Source organism: Chrysochloris asiatica, unplaced genomic scaffold (assembly GCF_000296735.1).
Source record: "Chrysochloris asiatica unplaced genomic scaffold, ChrAsi1.0 scaffold00061, whole genome shotgun sequence".
In the NCBI taxonomy this organism is placed as follows: Eukaryota; Metazoa; Chordata; class Mammalia; order Afrosoricida; family Chrysochloridae; genus Chrysochloris; species Chrysochloris asiatica.
The window spans coordinates 16,823,154-16,846,785 of NW_006408579.1; the positions used below are offsets into that span (position 1 = coordinate 16,823,154).

Here is a 23,632-nt window from a genome sequence, read left to right on the forward strand (position 1 = left end):
ATAAGCACTAGACTGCTAACAAAGTCAGCAGTTCAAACTCACCCTCCAGTCTCAGAAATCCTAGATATCCTATACAGGGTCACTATGAGTTGGAAAGGACTCAATGGCACACAACAATAATTATAAAAAATTTAAATGTTTAAAAGCAGAGATTATTATAGTTTTGTTTTTGTTAAGTGCCGTCGAGTTGGTTCTGACTCATAGCAAACCCTATATAGGGTTTCCAAGGTGCACCTGGTAGATTTGAAATACCTACCTTGTGGTTCAAACTGATTTTGCAGTTCAGTGCTTATCCTACAGTGACACATCAGGACTCCATTATAGCAGTACTTGCTTTAATCTACAAATTTATAACTTACATTTTCACTGTAAATTACTTCATATTATAAACAGTATGTACAAATAGTAGCTGCTAACTTACAAAGAGGGTTCTGTTCCAAAAACTTCATTAAGTCATTTCTGATGTTAAGACAAACCTTTTTTTTTTTTTTTTCTTGTTTATTGTTTTTAATTTTAGTTTTCATTGTTATTGTCTATTATCTTTTAAAATCCTATCTTTGAGATTGGCATGAGAATAACCTTAGCAAAATACACTCTGCGATACTGTATATAGTACATATTACCAGTAAGATGTACAAAAATAAAGCACAGCCATTAAGTGTGATTTGTAATAAACTGGGGACTACTTGTCTTACAAATTGACCACATATTTCCAGATATAAGCATTATGAAATATGACAAAACTTTTTATCCTTATGAGTAAATATTATTTTGGCTATTTTAGCAGTATTAAATCTAGTAACTAAATTTTGTGAGGTGATGCATAACATAAAATGCTTTCAGATGCATTTTATCTTTCTAATACTTAGAAATACAGTCACAATTATTTTATAGATGCAGATACTGAAGTTCTAAGATTAAGTAGGAGTCCTGGTGTGGCACTGTAGGATAAGCACTGGACTTCTAAAAAGGTCAGGAGAGTTCAAGCCCACCAGCCGCTTCTCAGAAACTCTATACAGGATCCCTATGAGTCAGAATCGACATGATGTTACTTAACAAGGTTAAGCAATCCACCTAAGATCATTCATTCAATTATTAGAGCACGAGTGAGAGAGAGCACGGTTGGAGTAGGATGGAAGCTCTTCACCCTTATGCTCTTGCTGGGAAAGATGAACCTTTTCCTAGCAACATCTAGGCTCTTATTTGTTGTTCTTAAGTGCCATCGAGTCAATTCTGACCCATAGCAACCCTGTATAGGATTTCCAAGGAGTAGTTGGTGAGCTTGAACCACCAACCTTGAGGTCAAACGGCTTTGCAGTCTGGCGCATTAACCCACAGCACCACTAGACTCTTCTTTGGTGTCCTCTATGTAGTAATGGGGAGTTCTGGTGTAGTACTGTACTGCTAAGTACAAGGTTGGTGGATCAAACCCACTAGCCACTCTTCAGAAACCCTACACAGGGTGGCTATGTCTCAGAACTGACTAAAAGGCACATAACAACAACAACATATGTTAGTGAAGAGCTCTTAGTTTTCACTTACATTGTCATTTTCACATATATGCTAAAATAATTCCAATTATTGTTGGAAGATAGACAAGGCAAGTTTGAATCAAATGAAAGCACTATCATTGAACTATGGTTTTGAAATATGTTTCAATTATTTACCATCATACAATTTCTATATATAAACATACTTAGACATATTTTCCAGCTCTATTTTTATTGTGAGTCATGGTGCTGCTTCAAATAGCTTAAAGTATTTTTATAACGGGAAAGAAAAATACTCACTGACCAAATTTAATCCACTTATAATATGGAGTTTATTAGTAATATATCATTTTGTTAGATTCCTTCTAGATTAAAAATCTTATAGCAATGAGTGCAGATAATTCATGTCAATAGCTTTTCAAATACTGACTAGAATTTGGGAATAATGAATATACTTTTTTTAAACAATATGACAGATTCAATCATTCTAGGTATTACTCCCATTTGCTGATGTATGCCTGGTTTATCTTGCTATTACTGCTATTTATCTATACCTTAGTATCTCCATTCGAATACTTGAAGTTGAATTACTACAGGATTCCATTCTGCAGACACCATCAGTAAGTGGATTCTGAAGTTTAAATTGCAAACCTCTTTTAATTTTAACATTGGACATCTGTGAATAAGTAACTGAGAATGATATGAGCAAATTAAGCTGAAACACGTTTTTGCATTGCCTATTACTATCCATAAACAAAAACAAAAACAAAAAAACATATGTCAAAGTCAATTCCAACTCATTGTGACCGTGTAGGATGAGTTGAACTGCCCCATAGATTTTCCAAGGTGTTGGAAACCCTATACAGGGTCGTTATGAGTTGTAATCGACTCGATGGCACTTAACAACAACAACAATCTATATGGAGTTGTCCTGGTGTGGCACTGTAGAATAAGTACTTGACTGCTAACCACAAGTTAGTGGTTCAAACCCACTAGCTGCTCTTCAAAAACCCTGTACAGGGTCATTGATACAGAACTGAGCCCACATACTTATCAACAGTCTTTACAGACACAGATTGCCCTATCTTTCTACAATGGAGCAGCTGGCAGGTTAGAATTACTGACCTTTCAGTAAGCAGTTATATGCTTTAACCAATATGCCACAAGTACAAAAACAGTCATAAATGTGTTTCATCATAATTTGAATAGTCATAAGTCAGGGACTATATGTATGTCCTTGATGAAAACAAATAGAACCATTATGCAAATATTACTCTTCTCTTGTAAACGTGAAAAAGTTAACGAGTTGGCTTAGGGGTAATAATTTATCCTATTTGGCATTTTTCCTACCACATATAGCTTTGACCAGTAGATATCACTATAAAGAATACTGACAATAGCCCAAGTGAAACTCTTTAAGATTGCATGATTTGAGCAAATCATACAACTCATCAGGTAAAAACACACACACACACACACAAAAACCCCACCAATGTGCCTAGTACCTACATTCTACATTCATATTTCTAAAGGTCTCTTTAATGCAAAATTGTTTTTTGTTAAAGGACAAAGCAGCTCTATCATTTTTGCCCAAGGGTGCAGAACTTAAATTTATGTGTTCTCATTCTAACAACCCTGTATAGGGTTTTCAGGCTCCTGGTGTGGGGCTACAGGATCAGCACTAGACTGTGAACCACAAGGCCAGCAGTTCCAACCCACCAGCCGCACCTCGGAAACTCTACACAGGGTCGCTATGGGTCGGAACCAACTCAATGGCACTTAACATGTTGGGTGGGTTTGAACTGCTGACCTTGTGCTTCAAACGGACTTTGTAGTACACCACATTAACCCACGGCACCGGGTTTCCAAAACTGAATCTTTGCAGGTGCAGAAAGCGTCACCTTTTTCCCAGAGGCTGGTGGGTAAGACTGCTGACCTCGTGGTTCACAGTCGTGTTTATCCTACAAGCCATCATGCTCCCCAAGGATAACAATGTTATTATCAGATAGTGAGAGTTCCAAAACTCAGGTCACTCTCACAAGATTCATAGCCCAAATAAAGACTTTTAGTCTTTCATCAAACCTCGTATCTTCTCCAAGAAAGTGTTTCATCTTGGCAATAATCTAAAATTTGGTAGTGCTTTGTAAGTAAAAAAATAAAATTAGGTAGACTATTAATATCCTCCTAAAGTGATCTCCAACTTTGAATAGAAACTATTTTTAATTCCTGAAGTAATTCCTTAGTGAAAATATTTTAAACATTCAATTTATCAAATTCTGCCCCATTAACCTTATAATTTCTAGTTCTAGTGTTTTATAATTGAAAGTTGACTGTGTGTATACTATAATAGTCTTGTTTTTGTTAAGTACCATGGAGTCGGTTCCGATTCATAGTGACCCTGCACAGGGTTTCCGAGGCTGTAAATCTTTACCGGAGCAGACAGCCTCATCTTTCTCCCAAACCGCTGGTAATTTCGAACTGCCGATCTTGAGATTAGTAGCCCGATTCGTAACCACTAGACTACCAGAGCTCCTTGATTAGGGCATCTTTATTTCTGGTAGCGTAGTGGTTACGAATTGGGCTGTGAACTGCAAGGTCAGCAGTTCGAAACTACCAGCTGTTCGCTGAAGAAAGATGAGGCTCTCTGCTCCCATAAAGAGTTACAGCCTCGGAAACCTTGTTCACCAGGGTCACTATGAGTCAGAACCAATTACACAGCACATAACCACCACCACCATTCATTTTTAGGAGTCAGGGTGTGGCGCTGTGGGTTAATGCGCCAAACTTGCAGAGCCGTTTTACTACTGCAAGGTTGGTGGTTCAAGCTCACCAGCTGCTCCTTGGAAACCCTATACAGGGTCGCTATGGGTCGGAATTGACTCGATGGCACTTAACAACATTCATTCTTTATGTTATCTTCTCTTTTATGCAAACATCATCTATGATCAGGACATGCTATTAAGTATTGAAAGAAGCAACGGGGCTTGGAAAAACAAAAACCCAACAACCTAGGTATGAATTTATTTACCAGTTGGATGTTGTTTATATGTTGTTAGAATAAATTAGAATTTGCATGTTTTCATGGGATATATTCCTGATTTCCTTTTCTGATTCTATTAACTGACGAAAAGAGTAGTTTATTTTAAAGCAGGTGATGAGAATACTAGGAAATGCAAAGAACTGACATCTTTTGCATTCAAGTCTTTAATTAAAATCAAGAATTTAGCCATAACACTGCCCGGACCTGAATCCCTGCCAACATAAACACACATATGTTACATGGACTCTGTATTCCTAAAAAAAAACACTAGAAAGAGAGTAAATGCATACAACTATGACATTTTTAATGCTTGTTTTCTGAGTGCCTGAAATGAAGCAACCTTATCATCATACATAGAAATGTTGCTAATCTGCTACAAGCAACAGAAAACTAAAAAGACAAAAGGTTTAAAATTTTTAGCATTAAGACTTAAGCAGGTGTCTCAAAGGATAAGTTTGTAGTTATCACAGCAGCTATGTAATACACCTACACTGACAATCCACCTACAATGACAATTCACCTCCAAAAAAAAGAAAAACAGAATTCTTCCATACAAAAGTGTATACCAATTGCAATGGATTATGGATGTCTTCTAGAAAAGAATGTTCAAAAATCAGTTACAAACTATACTTGAAAAAAAAATTAATCTAGATTTAAGTAGTAACTTTCAGTATTTTTTAAAATTAATATGTACATGTTAAACTGAATTGAATTTTTGTCCCTCTTTTGTATTCACTGTGACACAAATGAAGTATGAGACATTTTTTTAAAATGTGCACTTAATCCACATCTGAAACTGAAACATGACATTTAAAAAGTTAAATACTATTCTACACACTATTTTATTATATCAGTATACTAAAACAGAGTATGCACAGAAAGCTAGTCCCATTTTACAATTACGTTCAAACACCAAATCATTACTTTTTTTTTTTTTTTAAACCCTTGTGGCACTGTAGTATAAAGCACTGAATCACAAGGCCAGTTTGAACCACAATGTCGGCGTCAAATTCACCTTGGAAATCCTACACAGGGTCGCTATGAGTTGGAACTGACTCGTGGCACTAAACAACATGGATAATTAACCCCTTTAATACTTATCTTCTGAATAGAACATGAAGTCTTTATGTCCATCCAAATATTTGTTTTTTGCTACTTGATAATAAAAGTGCTCCATTTGGGCCAGGTTATTTTCATTAGGATTTCATTCAACAAATTGACAAGCACCTAATGTGTTCCCTGATAACAGTGGTTCAAGCACTCAGCTGCTAACTGAAAGGTGAGGTTCAAACTTACCAGCTACTCCATGGAAGAAAGACACAGAAAGAAGCCTGCTTTCACAAATAGTTATCTTGGAAACTCTGTGGTGCAATTCTGCTCTGCCCTACATTGTTACTATGAGTTGGCACTGACCTGACATCAGCAAAGAGTTTATTTTTGTGGTAATGTTGCTAGGCTTTCTCCTAGTGTTAAGAACGCATGAATGAATTTTACATAGTCCCTGTCCTCACAAAATAAAGTAAAATCCTCAAAGGTGATTAAGAATCTATGAAATATGAATGATCCAATGAAGTATGGAAAGAACTACTACAATTTAAAAGGCATTCCATGAAAATAAAAATGTTCTGGACTGATAACTACAAGGCTGACAGTATAAATTCACTAGAAACTCCCTGGAAACCTTATACAGTCACTATAAGTAGGAACCTACTGAACAACAACATATATGATTGGCACCGGCAGCCCCACTACCACACTGAGCACTCCCAAGATCCCACACAGTGTACAGTGCAATACTTCACAATTGAGTAGATCCATATACTCTAACTTGGTTATATCCTTTCAGCATACTTAGCATTTTGGACACAGTATAATTTAGGCATGGCTTATTTGAACAAACTATCTAAATTTAAATTTAAAGGAGCCAACACTGCAGGAGTGGCCCGTGTAACAAGTGAACATCTGACACGTGAACCAAGTGGAAGTGCCAGTGCAAATTCATAAAATAAGCATTTATTTCTAGTAATTGTCATAACTAGCAGAATGAAGATACCATTAATAATTCCAGGCACTAAATAAGTACAGTAAAACCACTAAATTCCTGGCAATGTAAATATTGTACAAGAATCTTATCTGTTACATTATAAAGTATACCAGAATCTCAAGAATTTTTAAAACTCTCACATTAAACCTATGTTGTGCCTGAAGTATTCATATGATGGTGATGCTATTTTGATTATTACTCTTAGTTGATTTCAAGTCGATTTCAACTCATGACAACCCATGTATGCAAGTAGAACCCTAAAGACGCAGATCAACAGGACATCTTCCAAGATGCCTGGGGTGGAATCAAACTGCATCTCAGCTAGTAGTCAGGCTATTAACTATTTGTACCATCCAAACATTAAAACCAAATACTTTTACCATTAAGACAATATTGAAAAATTGTTTAAGCGCTGTCATGTCAGTTTTGACTCATAGTGACCCTGTACAGGGTTTCCAAGGAGCACCTGGTAAGTTTGAACCGCCAACATCGTGACTCAAACTGACTTTGCACTCCAGTGCTTTATCCTAGTGTATGGCATTGTAACTGGTAAGTCTGCAACAATGCATTCCTTCCATTTAAATCTACTTGTTTTTGAGAGGTCACATTTTAACTGTAACACTTAAAAACCAAGAATCAAAATATACTGAACTTGGAATTACATCTTTGAATCACAAAGCATTAAAAACCAAAATAAAAAAAATGAAACACATTCAAAATGTTTTGATATAAATTTCTAGTGGAAAATGTTTTTTAAAACTTTTTAATCAATGTTAAGATTTGTTTTTGAATGTTTCATAATAAACTGCTATTTTGCTGTTGTTATATTCCATGCACAACAGAATGAAACACTGCCCTTTCCTGCACAACCTCACAATTGTCACCCTTGATCCAGATGTTGCTACCACTGCGCCAATCCAACTCATTGGGGGGTCTTCCTCCTTTTCCCCAGCCCTCTACTTTATCAAACATGATGTCTTTCTCCAGGGACTGGTCCCACCTAATAATGTCTGGAAGTAGGAGAGAGAAAATCTGGCCATTCAGGAAGCATTCTGGTTGTATTTTTTTCAACACAGATCTGTTGTTCTTTTGACAGTCCATGGTATTTTTAATACACTTCTTCAGCATAACTCAAATGCATCAATTCTTTCTAGGGTCTTCCTTATTCATTGTGTAACTTTTACACACAAATGAAACTACTGAAAATACGATGGCTTGGGTCAGGCACACCTTAGTCCTCAAACTCATAATTGCTCTTGAACACTTTAATGAGGTCCTGTGCAGATATGCCTACTGCAATATGTCATTTGATTTGACATTCATGAGTGTTGATGCTGCTTTCTTGAGTGTTGGTTGATCCTAGCAAAATGAAGTCTTTGACAGCTTTGATCTTTTCTCCATTTATCTTGATGTTATATATTGGTCCAGTGGTGAAGATTTTTGTTTTCTTTACATTTAAGTGCAAACCATAATGAAGGTTGTGGTCTTTGATCTTCATATTTTAAGTCCTCTTCACTTTCAGCAAGTTGTATCACTGCGTGTCACAGGTTATGAGTCATCGTCCAACCCTGATGCCACATTTTTTTTTCATATACTCCAGCTTCTCCAATTATTTGCTCAACATTGAGTAAGTATGATGAAATAGTAAAACCCTAGCACACATCTTTCCTAGTTTTAAATCATTCAGTGTTCCCTTGTTCTGCTTCTTGGTCTACGTAGAGGTTCCTCCTAGCACAATTAAGTGTTCCTGAATACTCATTCTCAGAAATGTTGTCATGATCCATCCAACTGAAAGCCTTTGAGTAGTCAACAAAGCATAGGTAAACATCTATTATTCTCTTTCAGCAGAGATCCATCAGATGTTAGCAATGATATACCTTGTCGTCTGAATCTGACCTACACTTCTGGTAGTGCTGTCAACGTACTGTTGCAGCCAGTTGTTAATTATCTTCAGAAAAATTTTACTTGCATGCAATATTAATGGTATTGTTCAATGACTACTGTGTTGAGTCACCTCTCTATGGCACAAATATGGATCCCTTCCAATCAGTTGGCCAGGTAGCTGTATTCCATATTTCTTGGCATAGATGAGTGCCTTCGGTGTCGCATCAGTTTGTTGAAATTTTTCAATTTGTATTCCATCAATTTCCAGTGCCTTACTCTTTGTCAATGCCTTCAGTGCACCTTGCACTTCTTCCTTCAGTATCATTAGCTCTTGAAATAAGCATTTGGCCATTTTTCTGATAGTGACTGTGTATTCTTTCCATTTTCTTTTGATGTTTTCTGCCTCATTTAATTTTCCCCATAGAATCCTTCAATATTGCAACTCGAGGCTTGAATTTCATCATACATTCTGTTGTTATTGTGAAGTGCCGCCAAGTCAGTTCAAATTCATATTGATCCTGTATAGGGGTTCCAAGGAGCAGCTGGTGGGTTTGAACTACCAAGCTTATAGTTCACAGTCCAATGTTGATACTACAGCGTATACATACTACGTATACATATTAGGAATCCATACTAAATCTTAATTGTCAGGTATAACAGACTTTGAAGATCACTGATAAAAAGTGAATAGATATAAAACTAATAAAATGGTGAAGCTGTGATAGACACTAAAGAAAAAAAAAAAAGATATGGATAACAATCATCAATTCTTAGGCAAACTCTCACAGTTATCATTTGAGTTGGGTCTTAACTATGAACTGGTAACCCAACATAGAATATATAAAAGGAAATTTCAGGTAAAGAAAGTAACAATTATTCAAATAGAAAATCACATGGTATATTAAAAGAATCATTAATAAGCCTAGGTATTGAGTATGTTCCTGCTAACAGATTTAGGCCCTGAGCATCTAATAGCTGCTAACATTAAAAAAACTTAAAAGTAGAAATTACGTGACTTCTGATGGAAAAACAGTCTATACCTTACAAATTCTGGTAACCTGAATATAGTTAAGGCACTTGATCTCACTACCATTTGGTGATATAATTGGCAAATTCAAACTGGGACACTTGACAGAACAAATGAAGCAATTTCTTCAAAAAATAATTGCAAGGGAATTATGTGTAATTAAAGATACTTCAACTAGCAACAACATATCATATTTGGATCCTGATTTCATCAAGCTAAAAAAAATTGTAAAATTAAGCACTCACTGCATGTACTGATCTTAAAGTATTGTTAACTTTTAAGGTAATAATGATGCTGTGGTTATTAAAAAAACAAACAAACAAACAAAAAACACTCTTATGGCTTTTAGAGCCTCATATTGATATATTTAGATGAATTAATGGCACGAGGGATTAAGACAGCATGGGTTAAATAAGCAAAAATGACTGTGAATTAGTATCTATTACAGTTGAGTAAGGAGCCTGGTGTGGCCCTATGAGTTTATGCTTCAGACTGCAAAACCATTTGAACTACAAGGTCGGTGGTTCAAGCTCACCAGTCGCTTCTTGGAAACCCTATACAGGGTCGCTATGGGTCCAAACCAACTCGACAGCACTTAATAACAACAAAGTTGAGTAATGCAAGCAGAGGTTAATTTTTGTCCTTTTTGAATTTAATTTTTTAAAATGGTTACAATTTTCCCTAATAATTTTTAAAAATGAGATAAATGCAAATATACTTAGGTGTCAAAACCTTCCCTTTAAGATGTTTTGCTCAATAAATTTCTTGACTTCATATCTATACAGAAATAGTAGGCCTATTAGTAAATTTGGCCTTGAGTTAGTCTTACATTTTAATCATTATTTCTCTTTTAAAGTTATTAAGTTCAACTTCATTCTGCTCCATCCACAGCAGCCAAACAGCAGCAATGAATTAAAATGTAAGTAAAACTTATCCTAACATTGAATCGTATTTATCTAATTTGAAAAGAACATGAATAATTATTACTATGGTTCTAGAAATGGCCTCTAGGTAGCAGTATATGCCATTTGTTTTGTTAAGTGCCATCAGTTGGTTCTCATTGCAACCTTGTACAGAGTTTCTGAGGAGCAGCTGGTGGGTTTGAACCTCACAGTCCAGTCTTATCCTATAGCGCCACCAACAGGATTCTAGTATTTGCCATGTGTGTATACACAATGTGTGTGTGCACATGGCATATACTAGAATTATGTGTAATTAGATTTAAAGGTTTTCAACGAACCACAATTTATCATATTTGGATCTTGATTTCATCAAGCTAAAAACGTGAAAATTTGAACACTCACTGGATATACTGATATATGTTGTTGTTAAGAGCTGTCTAGTAGGTTCAACAAACCTCTATAGGGTTTCTGAGTTGCTGCTGATTAAACTACCAATACTGTGAATTAGTATCTATTACAGTTGAGTAAGGAGCCTGGTGTGGCGCTATGAGTTAATGCATCAGACTGCAAAACCATTTGAACTATAAGGTCGGTGGTTCAACCTCACCAGTCGGATAGTTCAAACTATCTGAGCAATCCCACAGCACTACACCAGGACTTCATCTATATCTATACCAAGTTTCAAGTTCTTGATGGAAACCCAACTCAAACTAGTACAGTGTTTTTAAAAAAATGTTGCTGATTGTAATAGAAAAAAATAAATAGCAAGCATTACAAAAAAAAAAACCAAACCAGAAGTTTGTGTACTGTACTGTTTCAAAGATTCTTTCATGCATGAATTTTCACGAAAAGTTCATCTTTATTATTATACTGATATACAAAGGGACTAATCTTAATCCAGTCAAATATAAGAAGACCCCCCAAAAAATTTTAAGCTGTTGCTTTATCTAAAATAATTTTGGATTTAGAAAATGCATCATAATTTTAACTTTAAATGTCAGAAACAGGATATAGAGAGGTGATTTACAAATCATTGAAAACAATGGCATTTCTAATCAACGTATCTCCTAAGTGAAAAACACTAAATGATAACTCAAGAAAATGTGTTAATTGAAAAGTGAAAACCAATGTATTAAATGTGACTTAAGCCAAAATCATAGCAAAAACATCTAAAATGTGTTTTTAACTCCTAGGACTACAGAGTCAAGATAATTCATAGCTGTCAAGGATGTTATTCATAAAGTATATATAAAATAGCGAACAAATTGTTAACTAAAATCAAATTCTATAATGCTAACGTGCCAACTTGCATATTTCCTTTCTCAAATCTTACTTAACTGTATTCATAATCTGATTTTATAAATCTTCTTTGATAACAAATATGAAAGTTTTCTAATGTCTAAAAATTATTAACTAAAAAGGAGTCAAACATACTTACAAGTACATACATTCTAGCAAATATCATAGAGAAAAGAGGGTAATCAAGATCCATAGGCTCACTTCAGAAATACGCTTTTTAAAGCGTATTTGTCATGTGACTCCTGGGGCTACCACCTACTACATAAATTACTTTAAAAAAAAAACAACAACAAAACACTATAGAGTGAACTAAAATTAATTCTAACAAATGAAAAAAATTTGAGAATGGTACATTCCTAATTAACAAACAGGAACAACAATTAAATTTGTAATCTGGACTCCCATTAGAATGAAAGCTTCAATATGAGTAGTGTTTCTTTCCTGAATTTTACATTTCTAAACATTAACCACCTCTTACTCGTTCATATGCTTTCAATATATATGACAAAGAATACTAAACTCAAATTACATGTATTTGGATATAAAATGGATACTTTTCTCTTTTTGCACTTACATGATATACTTCCTGCAGCCCCTTATGCAAAACACTTAGCCATGGGTACACTTTATAAAACTTCCTTGCACATGGCTATCAGAATCAGTATTTCCTACTGAAAAACCTTAATTGTTTAGTACTAGACATATATAAAATAGAAACCTATATATAGGCACATAGTAAAATTTCTTTCAACTTTAAAGTACTTCTTAAATAACATCTTTTGAAGTTAATCCTTAACAAATAAAAAGTTTCAAAATATTCTAATAAAATGGCAGGAAAAAAATATATTTCACTGTATTACTGGTAATTTTAACAGTATTTAAAATCTTAAAATGAGTACAAAAATGCAAAGCTGTATCAAAGCAAATTGGGTAAACAAAACAAAACAACGCACATGGCCAAAAATATTCGTTCATCTTTTCTATGAAGACAGTAAGGCTTTCATATATACCTATAAGTAAGCTTTGCACATCATAGGTATTCAAATGTTAATTTAACAAAAATGTTTGTCGTATGAGTATTCATGATTACAAACCAGTCTCCATGTATATAGTAAACAAAGTTCTAAGGAACAGTGCAATGCTTCAGAAAGTCTTTAGCACTAGGTTTCAGATGCTCAGAAATTTTAAACTATTTACTTTACCAAATGATTTACATTGATTAAGGATATAACCAAAAAAGCAACTATCATCAAATCTTTTCTGACTCATAGCTAACCAAAGTAGCATTTCCAAGACTATAAATCTTTACAGGAGCAGAAAGGCTCATTTTTCTCCCATGGAGTGGCTGGTAGGTTTGAGCTGCCAACCTTGTGGTTACCAGAGTCCACTGCTGATCCTACAGTGCCACACCAAGAGTCCTGGTTAAGGATATGTGGTTGTTAAGTACCATCAAGTCAGTTCCAACTCATTAGCAAGCCTGCATAGGGTTTTCAAGGAGAAGCTGGTGGGTCTGAACTGCTGACCTTGTGGTTTGCAGTCCAGTGCAGATCCTACAGCACCACACCAGGAGTCCTGGTTAAGGATATGTTGTTAAATGCCATCATGTCAGTTCCGACACATAACATGGCAGGTTTGACTCATGGCGGATTTGAACTGCTGACCTTGTAGTTCATAGACCAGTGCTGATCCTACAGTGCCACTCCAGGACGTGGAGTGTATCAAATACTTGTTTTTCCATGTCACCCTCTCTGTGGGCGGAAAAACCCTAATCACACAATGTGAACGTAAAACTCACACACTGTAGATGTAATTCTGAAATAAAGTTAGAATACACTGTGAATTTCTTACAGACTATACTCAAGATGAGATTTATTTGGGTGCTCATTACAGTATACTAAATGGGATTACTATCCTAGAGTCATACAGCATTTCAAACCACTATTTTTAAATGAAACTTTGGTAGAAAAAACCACAAATAATATACCTTCTATGGCAAGGAATTTTACACCCCTATTTTTCATAGCCATATTATTAGAGGTAATTAAATAAAAAATAAACATGCTTTAAGCACAGTACATTATCAAGAAAGTATTTCTTCCAATGTTATAAATTTAGTATTAATAAATCAATGGCTAACTCAATAAAAACCCAGACATTTTTTATAAGTATATACCACTTAAGTACATCCTTAACCTTAAAGAGTTTTGTACTAATTGGAAAGATAAGTAAGTTTTTATTTTCAAAATATATTATTAGTTAAAATTAAGGCAGCTGGTTTAAAATCATTTAGAATCAAGTTTTTATTACTTGCAAAATTGTAACTGGTAAAGCTTTGTCTTCTAAGAGTTTTTGTTTTTGTGTTTTTAAGTTTTTGGGGTACGTGTATGTGAGGGTAGAGGGAGAAATGAGAGTAAAAAAGTATCTACTTTGCTTTCTCATTAAGAAAATAATTTATTTTATGATTCTTCTAAATTTCAATTTCATTGCCCTATAAAACACCTAAAGCAATTCTAACAGTCCTTTTTTCAAATAAATCATAAATAGAAAAACACTTTTTATGCTTCAAAATAGATACTCTTGGGATTTTACAGGATTCCACTACAGAAGCAACGTCCTCACAAAAAGATCCAAATTTGTAGATTTAGATAACATTTCTTTCTCAACAGCGACAGGGTTTCACGGGAGAATATACTCAATGAATTTATATAAAAACAAAACAAAAAACCTCATGATATGTTTCCAGTTTTAATTGGAAAAACAAAAATTTTGAAATGCATACATACATTTAGTAACAAAAATGGGACAGTTAGCCAATATTCATAAGAAAGTATCACCAATTGGTTCTATAATTCAGATTTATCTAGATAGTTAAATCTAAAATGTCCAAGATTATTCTAATTTTTTTTTCTGTACATTTACCCGTTTGAACATCAGCATTCAATGACTCAAAATAAAATGGTCTACAAAATTCTTTGTATATGTTATTGGCTGAAATTTCTCATTTGAAAAACTGGTATCACACTGCTAATTTACCCCTGTATTTCCAACATTCTGAACTGTTTCCTCTTTGTGCTGAATTTAAGTGTAGTCTTTCATTATTATTCTTATATTTAGGATCATAAAGCATGAAAGGAGAAAAAAAAAGGCAAATTATAATTTAATGCACCAAAATCCATGTTCAAATGACCATATAAGAATTTTCTTCCAAAGGTGAAAATAATTATAATTAATTATCATGTTATGAGACATATATTTTATTACTCTTGTTTGTACTTTGGACAAAAATATTGATCAGTTAATTATGTTCTTTCACACATGTTCACTGAGTTTACTACCACAGTTTTAGTGCAACAAAATATCTTTAAAAAGCCACTCTACAGTAACTATGGCAAGGCTCATTAAAATGCAGAGGTAAGGAGATTCCATCTGTATAGAAACTTAGAAAATAAGATTTGAAAAGGAAAGATGTTCCATCAGGCTGAATATTTTATACTAAAAATATATATAAACATTTCTTGAATTCACTTTATACTCAATTTTGATGCAGTATTATTTAGTGGTGATAAATTTCGAGAGGTAATATGTTTAACAAACATTATATTTGAGATTATAGTCTTAGGTAAACATTTAATACACAATGCCAAGGTAGTTTCCTTTTTTTTCTTCCTTCCTTCCTTTTTTTTTTTTTTTTTTTTAAATTTTTGTACCAAAAAGTCATACATTTAATGTTGACATTTCCTTCTTACCTGTGTGGCACAGACCAATAAAGTACTCTGCATTAAATTTAAATCTGGAGACAGTAGTACAGCATTGAAAAAAATTGTAAAGCAGCTCAGATACATTTAACCCAGATTTTACATTTTCATTTGTCAGATTAGAATATAAAAAGCTTGAAAATCAACTTGAAAAAGCAAATTCTTCCTCAAGAAAAAGTATGAACAATCTGAAAATGATCAGCTAGTATGAATGAAACATTGTACATAGTTGTCATGTTTAGTGGTTGCTAAACATACCACTCCCGCCTCGAAATTACTGAACCATCTACATGTGAAACTAAGTCATCTTCATTTTCGTCATAATGTTCATCACTGACGAACTTCATTCCCATTTTTAGATCTTCGTAATAATCCATTGGTCTTTCAAACCTATTGAGATTTTCTACATTGTTCCACTGAGTTTTTTCAGGCTCTTCTAAATAGTCTTTACGTATTAGATTGTTCACTGGATTTTTATTTTCCTTTTTTACACTGTCTGGGTAAGAATCAAGCTCATCTTGTTGAAGAACATCTATCTGTGATTCTTTTTGCATATCTGATGGTGGAATGTAGTTCTTGGCAAAGTAGTCTCCACGAAACGTCCGTCTTCTCCTATAGCAGAATATTCCAGCCAAAACACTTACAAGTACTATGAAGAGAGCCCCACCCACTACACTAGCAATGATGGTGCCAATTGTGTCATCCTTAATCGTTGCCAAAGTTGACAATGGGAAGGGCAATTTTTTAGGTTCTGTTGCTAGATCCTCGATGTCAGCAGTTGAGAGACGCCACTGAATTGTAGGCTGAAGGGTGGTAGTAGTAGGAGGATCTAATGGAAACAAGTAAAGATAGACACACAGAAAGGCAAAGAATGTCAATGCAGGCTGATTCAGCAGCAAGATGAAAAGACAGCACAGTTAATGAATATATATATATATATATATATGCATATATACACAAAATAACAATAGTTTTTCATTCTTAATTTGATTAAGAATAGAATATAATATTCATACATTTGAAAAATAACAAAACTGACACTTAGTCAGTTACAAATGAAATGAAAAGGATGAAAAATTATGGTGTACATCCTAAATTAGTCTATTCCAAGTTTAAGGCATGATATTCACTCTGGGAAAAGGTTGTCTTTTATTAAAAAAAACTGAAGAGTATTACTTTAGTGTCTTATACAATGCTGGCTTAAGGATTATCATACCAAAAATTAAGTCAAACATTTATTTTCTAGCCAGTAGCACAGGGAAATAAAACAAAACAACTAAAATAATAAAAAGTATATTTTCTCAATATCCATGTTTAACCTAATATGGTTTATTTTTGTAAGATCTGAACTTATCTTTAAAAGAATGAAAAACTATACAGATTCTTGTTAAGTGGGCACAGTATAAGCTATTGGTTTTTTAAATTCTCTCAAAAATATTTTCTGTAAATAGAGAATTCTTCAATTTTTAGAGAAAAATGTTGTATATGCCATTTAGTAATTTAAAAAATAAAGAGTATTATTATGTTTAAACGGTGTTAGCCAAATGGATTATTATCAAATGAAACTAATAAACAAAGATAAAATAAAAATATATTACAAACTATAAAATATAATAAAAGTATCATTATCATATCCATTACCTCATGGGTAAGAAATCCAAACACTTTAGAAATTATGGAATTTCAAGCACATTTTTCAAATTTGGTATCACTGCTTTATGGCAGAGTTTCAAAAAGAAAAATTAATATTTTAGAGAGAACATTCTAATAATACTTAAGTATTAGATGCAAATGCTCCAGTGTATTGCCATTAGATTACAGAGTAAATAGCCATTAATATTAAAAAGCAACTAAACATAAATAGTAAAAATTAAAGATAGGTTAATTATCAATTAAGTGATATTTTTAAGTCGTGTAACACAAAATTGTAGAGTTTGAAGAAAGGATGAGTTAAAAAATTGTGAATTTCTTCTTGTAAAAATAAATGACCCAAATGGTAATTTCCTATAATTACTTTTTAAATGAGTGGTACTGATAAAGCTTTTTAAAAAATGATTGTTAGAAAAATACTAAATCTACATGGAGTAAGTTATTCTAATATCACAAGCTAAAGAAAAATACTTACTTAAACAGGTTTCATCACGGAATGCCATATGTATAGAATGTGGTAAAAATTTAGCAAATATAGTATAAAATTTAACACGTACAGTATGACTAATTTTCTATAAACTGAAACTGACAAACAGGTAATCCTGCCAAACACCTTGAAGTCATTATTAATTATCAGTTATTGTTGTTGTTAAGTGTCGTTGAGCTGGTTCCAACTCATAGGTACCCTACCCTGTATGAGATTTCCAAGGAGTGGCTGGTCAATATGAACCACCATCCTTGCAGTTCAAACCAACCTTGCAGTTTAGTGCATTATCTCACAGCACCATACCAGGACTCCAATTATCAACGGAATCAAGGAAATTAGCATTCCTTTTTGAGAAGGCAAATGAATGAATTTAACCTAAAAAAAAAATTAGTGTTTTCTAGTATGAAAGTAATAATGATTCATATAAATTAACTTCATAGAGTAGGGGTTTATGAAACTGACTAAAAATTAAATCATTACAAGACAACTCATGTACTTTGTGTGAAGGAGTAATGGAAAATCCAATGTTTAAGTATTAAGGGTCTTCTTTACAATGATATCCAAAGAAAATTATCTTACAATAAATTAGCATTAGTACTGACTGGCCAAATAGATATCACCGAAGCTAATTATTTATAATTCACACATTTTTTGTGTTGTTAAGATTTTAAAAAGGCTTTTGATGTGGCACTATAGGGTAAGCACTTGACCAAAAGGTAGGTATGAACCTCAAGGTTAGTGGTTCAAACTCACCAGCAGCTCCTCAGAAACCTTATACAGGGTAGCTATGAGCTATGAGGAGCGTAGTGGTTAGGAATCGGGCTGCAAATCACAAGGTCAGCAGTTCGAAACTACCAGCTGCTCTGCGGGAGAAAGATGAGGCTTTCTGCTCCCGTACAGATTTACAGCCTCGAAACCCTGTTCAGGGTCGCTATGGGTCAGAACCGACTCGACGGCACTTAACAACAACAACAACATGAGCTGTGAGTAGGAACTGACTCAACAGCACAAAACAACAACAACAACGAAATGCTAATTTTCTCAGACTACTGCATATACCTCAGCTCTCAGTAAGCCCAAGATACAACTAATATTTTTATCAAATATTTTTACAGAGGAATAAAACAAATCAATGACAATTCTAACATCTATTTGTTGTCTTTTATATGAACATAAATGGATAGCTAGTGAACTTCTCACTCAGATTTAACAAAATATAGTCTTCAGAAAACCTAATTTTAAAAATAAAGAGCAACTCCTAACACCCCCAAATATTTTTAAACCAAGTTTATTTGTCAGTGGTCTTAACAACAGTTCAACTAACCCACTAGCCTACTCCTTAACTAGTATTAAAAATAGAATAATCTCACTACCAGTATCATTTCACAAAAGAAGGACTATTAATAGAGTGAAACCTATTTCATCAGAACTCCAGAGAAAGGCCTTGTTTTTCTGGATTTCCAAAGTCTTCCTCATTGACAGGGAATGTCTTACCACTTTTCTACCATGCACTATTAGTACAAAATATTTTACTTGTACTTTTCTGATAAGTCTACACCTTACATAGGTTCTGGCTTTCACAGATTTTGCCTATTTTATATTTTAAAGAATGGACATATGACAATGTATGTTGTTGTTGTTAAGTGTCGTCAAGTTGGTTCCGACCCATAGCAACCCTGTATAGGGTTTCCAAAGAGTGGCTGGTGAGCTTGAACCGCCAACTTTGTGGTTCAACCGACTTTTATGTGACATTAACCCATGTTTTCTAATTCTTATCCTGTTGTAAGATAATTACAATGTGAGTCAGAGTTCTATGTAAGGAAACAAGAGGACAATTTTATAATCACCCACAGCAATTTATTTAGGTAATTATCATGATTTAAAATTCATGCCACTAGCATACTTTTTTTAGTCATACATTATTTTTTATATTCTTTGCTGCATGTGTGATAAAGGATGTAATAAACTAATAAACTCTAAATTCTCTTCACCCAAATGAACAACCATGTAAGTTTCTTTTTCTAATTAAAAGTTCTACCAAACAGCAAAATGAATAATCCAGTAAGGCCTCTATAGCTATAATGCCAATTTTAGCTTAAAAATTGCTGTTTAAAAAAAAAAAAAAAGAACTTCTTTTTCCTTTAGAATTTATATGTATTAGAAAAAAATTTAAATTCAAGTGAGGCTACTTAAGTTTAGGAGTCTTGATGTGGGACCGTAAGACAAGCATTGAACTGCTGACTACAACTACAAGGTTGGCGGTTAAACCCTACCAGCCACTCCTTGGAACCCCTATACAGGGACACTAGGAGTCAGAAGTGACTTGAGAGCATTTAACAACATTTAAGTTTAATATTATGTCTGGATCCTAAGGTCTATAGTATTTGAAATGAATGTTTCCCACAGGAACTTATTCTAGATTTGAAGACTAGGTATCAGGTAGCTTATCTGATATATACAAGTATACTTTTCTATTTTCAAAGACAGAAAAAAATACATACCAAATGAAAACTACAAAAACACATTTTCCAGTAGGACAAAAGACTCACTATACCATATTAGAGTACAATTTAATAATTGAAGTGGAATATTACAATCTTCAATCAATGACCCACTGTCTAAAATCTTATGTTTACTAATTTGGGAAACTGTTTAATAAAATTAAGAGCAATATATCACATAGAGTTGCTAATTCTACTCTATTCTGAGAACTTTTCATCTGTGGTCATAGCAAGCATTTATAATAAAAAAAAAATCTTTCTTTTAAAATTTAAATATAAATTTTAATACAAGTTTTTAAAATCCACATGTACACACACACCAGGAAACAAAGTACATATATATTGCAATAAAAGAAATTAAATAGGAACTTACTTTTATTGTGAATTATAGCCTTTTGTTTCTTTAAAAAAAAAATTCTACACAGTCATTCTGGAAAAACAGTACCTTATCTAGAAAATGTGACACATACCACCAAGTTCTTAATGGAGTTAAACTTGGTATATGTGATGTGTTTAATATTCTGAGCAGAAACGTAATTGATGATGGCTTAGAGAAAATAATTTCCTAAGATGCTTCCATCTTCTGAAGCACTTTGTTGTTTAGCATCATGGAGTCAATTCTGACTCAGAGAGACCCTGTAGAGGGTTTTCCAAGGCTAGAATTCTTTGTGGGAGCCGAAAGCCTCATCTTTCTCCCACAGAGTGAATGGTGGCCACGAACTGCCAACCTTGTGGTTCATAGTCCAGTGTTTATCAGAGATAATTCTTATATACCATCTGTAGGGGGTTCAGAAAATTCATAGGAAGACTAAATTAAAAGATAAGGGCATTTTCCTAAAACTTTGAAGCCCCTTCATAGTTATTTAAAACTTAATTTCCCTTCTTATAAGACCAGCTGCTCCTTGGAAACCCTACATGGGGTCATTATGAGTCGTAACTGACTTGATGGCACTTAACAACAACGGCATAAGACTTAGATTTTGAATAAAAACAAAAAAATTGTGTAAAATATACCAGTGTTAAATTAGTTCCCTTGTGCAAAAAAACAAAAAAAAGTTACATAAAAGCAGATTCTGGACTTTTAATTTTTTCAGATTGTTTTCTTCTCTTAAACAAATTCATTAATTCATACAACAACGAAGTATCACACACCTATTATATGCTAAGCATTCTTCACATAGTAGAAACAGCAGAGATCGATCAAAAACCAAAATTCTGCTTTAATCTAGTGAGGTTAACAGGCAAGCATATAAATAAAATAAAACATACAGTATTGTCAATACAAAATACAGCAGAGGAGAAGGATAAAAGATAGTAAAGGAATGAGAAGAAAGGATTTTCCAATTTAAATACCACCAGAAAGAAGAAAGACCTTCTGAAAGCAAGTGATAATTAAGTAAAGATCCTAAGAAAGTGAGGAAAAGAACTATGACGGTATCTGATGATAAAACATTTGATGCAGTGGAAACAGAAAATATAAAGACTCTGAAGTAAAAATGTGACTGTTCTTTCAAAAGAACAGTAATAAGGAGAGTGTGGGTGAAGCAAAATGAGCAAGAGATATAATCAAGATATAAATAAGGTAGCCTGGTGGGATCAGATCACATATAAAAGCCTTATAAGTCACTACGAAGACTTGGTTTTCAGTGTAAATGAAATGGAAAGAGCCCATGGAAGGTACTGAAGAGATGAATGACATAATGACAGGCTGATTGAACAACAAATCAAAATGAGACAAATGGACAGTAAACAGATTAATTAAATGGCTGCTGTAATAGCATGGATAAGGATTTGCGGATGGTTTAAACCATAGTAGTAGAAGAATAGCAGCAGAGCAAATATGACACTTGTAAAGATTCTAAATATAATGGCTGAGCTGATAGGATTTGCTGAATTGGATGGAGTATGTGAGAAAAAGTATAATAAAATGTTATGATTACACTTTATGTTTATGTTATTAAATATAACCATCAGGGTTGTACCCAAACCAAATGGAAGGATTAAGCTACCAAAACTAAGAGGAAGAAGGCTGCTGATGGAACAGGTTTGGTGACAGGGGCAGGCAGATGATCAAGAACTTGGTTTTGGACATGTTTAAGGAGCCCTGGTGTGGTGCCACTACAGAATATGCATTGGACTGCTAACTGCAAGGTTAGCATTTCAAACCTACTAGCCACTCCTAGGAAATTCTAAATAGGGTCGCTATGAATCAGAACTGACTCACTGGCACTTAACAAGTTGCAAATGTTTATTGGATGTACAAATAGAGTGAATGATCATTAACAGGCAGGTGAACATACAAGTCAAGGAGTACTGGGAAGGGACCTGGCAAATCAAAAAATACAAACTTAGAACACTATTAAATAACTATAAGTCTCCAAATTTGAGTCCCAATATTTAAATAATTACTAATTATAACATACTTGAATCTAAAATTTATAAATAATACTGAACTCCTACTTGTTCAACACAAAAAAATAAATAGTCCTTAAATAAATATACTATTAAACATGCATTTCCATTTTTTAAGAAATAAAAATCTTCTAAAAAGAGACTAATTTTACTAATATTTAATATTATTCAGATTCCTACCTCTACTATTGGTGGAAAGAACTGGGGACATACAGTATTCTAAGCTTCTTGTAAGATTCATAAGAAAATAATATTTAAGCCCTTATCATATATCAGGCAATATGCTAATTGCTGGATATAAAGTTGTGACTGAGAATAGGTAACACACAAACATACTAGTACAACTGTATTAAGTACAACAAAAAAAAATCTTTGCTTGAGTGATCACACAAAAACTAAGAACACATTTTAGTAAGCACATGCTTACTCTACAGTCTAATTTATTAACTTTTAGATCTTAATTAGCTATTACATAATACCCATACAAACTTGTATTCCTCAAAATTCTCTTCCTTTTTCTCTTAACTTTCCATTTGTTAGACATGAAGACTGCTAGTAGTCAATAGAGAAGTGCTCAAAATAGTTTACCTTATCCTGGTGTGGCACTGTAGGACAAATACTGAACAACAAGGTTGGTTTGAACCACAAGGTCAGTGGTTCAAATTCACCAGGCACACCTCAGAAACCCTATACAGGGTTGCTTTGAATTGGACTTGACGGCACTTAACATTATAAGTAACACTTTTTGTTTATAGCCACATCTTAGAAAATGGATTCTTACTCTAAGCATATTAACATTTTGTGTCTGCCTAAATTAATACATAGTTAAAGCAACAAAAGCATTCACAGTGAAACACCTGGAATGTGAAAAGTCTAAATTCTTAGTGGCTTAAGGACTAACACTAAGAAACATCTTTCATGGTATTTAACAAAAACATTTAATAAACATTCATACTTCAACTCTCAGTAACCCAATATGGTATCGTTTCATATTGAGCGACAAATAATGTTACTTGATAAGCAGGTCATCAAAGTTGATATCCCAATTTATTTATCAGATACTTGGGGTACAGAGTAAGTGCAACATAAAAAAAGCAATGTTTATTCTTGGTGTAACAACAAAACCCAGCAAGGCATTATT

At 33.7% G+C, this 23,632-nt stretch overlaps 1 protein-coding gene across 3 annotated transcripts in view; it reads right to left on the reverse strand.

The window, feature by feature from the left end:
- The window catches only part of PVRL3 (poliovirus receptor-related 3), a 197,244-nt gene that overhangs the window by 94,189 nt on the left and 79,423 nt on the right, over positions 1 to 23,632 (reverse strand). The window contains exon 6 of one of the 3 annotated variants that reach the window (XM_006864192.1): positions 15,690 to 16,270. The exons of 1 other annotated variant lie outside the window; for it this stretch is intronic. In XM_006864192.1, coding sequence (XP_006864254.1) covers positions 15,690 to 16,270 — 581 coding nt within the window. Of the gene's footprint in view, positions 1 to 15,689; positions 16,271 to 23,632 lie in introns of those variants that run through there. One more of the 3 variants, XM_006864194.1, reaches the window with a different exon arrangement.